General features: G+C 51.8%; 1 protein-coding gene across 1 annotated transcript in view; it reads right to left on the bottom strand.

Annotated features, from left to right (window-relative positions):
* sema6ba (sema domain, transmembrane domain (TM), and cytoplasmic domain, (semaphorin) 6Ba) overlaps positions 1-1,639 on the bottom strand; it is a 9,111-nt gene extending 7,472 nt beyond the window's left edge. The window contains exons 1-4 of the mRNA XM_047027666.1: positions 1,521-1,639; positions 790-901; positions 637-700; positions 484-546 (exon numbers count right to left, since the gene is read on the bottom strand). Of these exons, the coding sequence (XP_046883622.1) occupies positions 484-546; positions 637-700; positions 790-901; positions 1,521-1,626 (345 nt within the window). The 5' untranslated portion in view covers positions 1,627-1,639. The remainder of the gene's footprint in view (positions 1-483; positions 547-636; positions 701-789; positions 902-1,520) is intronic.
* Positions 1,640-2,026: the final 387 nt, after the last annotated feature.

The raw sequence follows: 2,026 nt of genomic DNA, 5'->3' as shown, positions 1-2,026 counted from the left end.
ATCCTTGCATCAGTCCTGATTTCTTCTCTCTCCCTTAAGACTGTGTCACTCTTCCACTTTTGTGTCCTACCCCCCCCCATTTCCTTTCTATTTCTGGCCTCATTCTGTCTCTTTATGTGCTTGGCCATGCATTCATATGAAGCTTAGATCCGTTTTCCAGGATCCGATTCAGTGCAGAGCTTCCCACCCATTAGTTTAACATCCCTCTCGATGATGTGTTCTACCGTGCTGGGGTCCAGTGTCCTGGAGGGTACGGGCAAACACGCAGGTGCGTGTGGTTGCAGCTGTGTTGCTTTGTGCGTATGAGAAAGGGCAGTGAATGCATTAGGTCCACGGCGTTTGTTTGAGTGTGTGTGGAGGTGTTCAGTCCTAACAGTGGGTGGGCCTGGGTGAAGATCTGATGAGCCTGGCTCATAGCTAATCTGTGCATGAATCTGTCCAGGTGTGTGTGTGTGTGTGAGTGTGCGTGTAATATGAACCAACCTCATGTTTGCCCTTCATCCTGCAGACTCGGATATCGTTCTTATTGGATTCCCACGTCCGCTTCTGCCATGAGAACAAAACATGGCTCGGGTGAACGTGTGTGTGAGCGTGTGTGTGTGTGCGCGCGTGTGTGTGATGGGGTAATGGTCTTACCTTGCTATAGAACATCTCCTCACCAGACATGTTATTATCCAGTTCTACCCTGTATAGGTCATCCCTAAAACACAAACACACACAGGTTACTACACATGTGTGGGAGGCCTAGGGGCAGGAGGTGAGGGGGCAGGTGTTGTTGCCTATAGTCACCTAGCTCCGATGTAGAGCGTGCGGTTGATCTGGAGGATGGTCTGGATGTGAAGCTCCTGTCTCTGGGCCGAACGGTGAGCTCGACCCAAAAACACTGGATACCTCCGCACCACTGAGAGACACACAGACAGAGAGAGAGAGTGTGTGAGAGAGAGACAGAGAGAGAGAGAGAGAGAGAGAGAGAGAGAGAGAGAGAGAGACAGACACAGAGAGAGAGACAGAGAGAGACATTGTGGATGCACCCCAGGGAAGGTTAAGAGTAGAGGACACAGTGCTGTCTCCAGAGGGAGCCTTCATCAGGAGCCAGGCTAGGAGGGGCGACAGGAGATAGAGATCCATCCCACTGTCCTTGACTGCAGGGCTGGGTAAAACACACATCCATCCATCTCCTCCTCTCCTCTTTCGTTCTCCCCATCTCTGCTCTCTCCTCCCATGGGGACCTCCTCCTCCACTCCTGCCTCTGAAACTCCACCCTCGCCTCTTTGAAGCTGTACCTCTCCGTACCTCTCGTTCTCCCTCCCCCGCTCTCTCTCTCTCAGAAACTAAATAGGTTGACAGGGATGGTCGTTCCTGCTAGCTCCTTGGCATTGTGGCATTGACGTTTTCTAAGAAAACAGCTTAAGACCAAGATTATGACCCCTGACCTGTCTGTCTGACAGTCACCCGAAGGTCATTCATCAATGGTAGACTGACACACGCACACGCACACGCACACACACACATATACATACCCTCTAAGGGAGCGTAGCTGAGGGGACTGGGTTCCTCTGGGAAAGAACCCTCAGCCAATTGCAGGAGCAGGAGTAGTAAAGTGAGGGGAGGGGCCATGGTCGTCATGGCAGCAAAGCACGGGCACTGTGAAAGGAAAGGGGAAAGAACATTTGTGACCAGTCGGGTGGCTGTGGGTGTGTGTATATCCGTGTTAGCGTGGGCATGTGTGCGTGTGTGTGAGAGAGAAAGAGAGTGACCAAGCGGTCAGCGGGGAGTGTGAGAGGAGAGTGGGCTGTGTCAGAAGGTCAGGAGACACAATGTGGCCACCAATCTGGCTTTAGCCCACTGGTCATTGTGTGAATGGACGCTCAATGTGGCCCCATTGTCCATTCTGGGCTGTACTGTGGCCTTTTCACGTGGAAAGGAGACTAATTGTTGAGTCATTTGAACTGCATCCACAGCCATATACTCCTTTTTGGGCAGTATAGGCTGGTCACAGACCTTAAAAGCTGCTGTTAGAGCTAAT

Source organism: Hypomesus transpacificus, chromosome 10, assembly GCF_021917145.1.
Source record: "Hypomesus transpacificus isolate Combined female chromosome 10, fHypTra1, whole genome shotgun sequence".
In the NCBI taxonomy this organism is placed as follows: domain Eukaryota; kingdom Metazoa; phylum Chordata; class Actinopteri; order Osmeriformes; family Osmeridae; genus Hypomesus; species Hypomesus transpacificus.
This window is presented reverse-complemented; position numbering and strand designations above follow the sequence as displayed.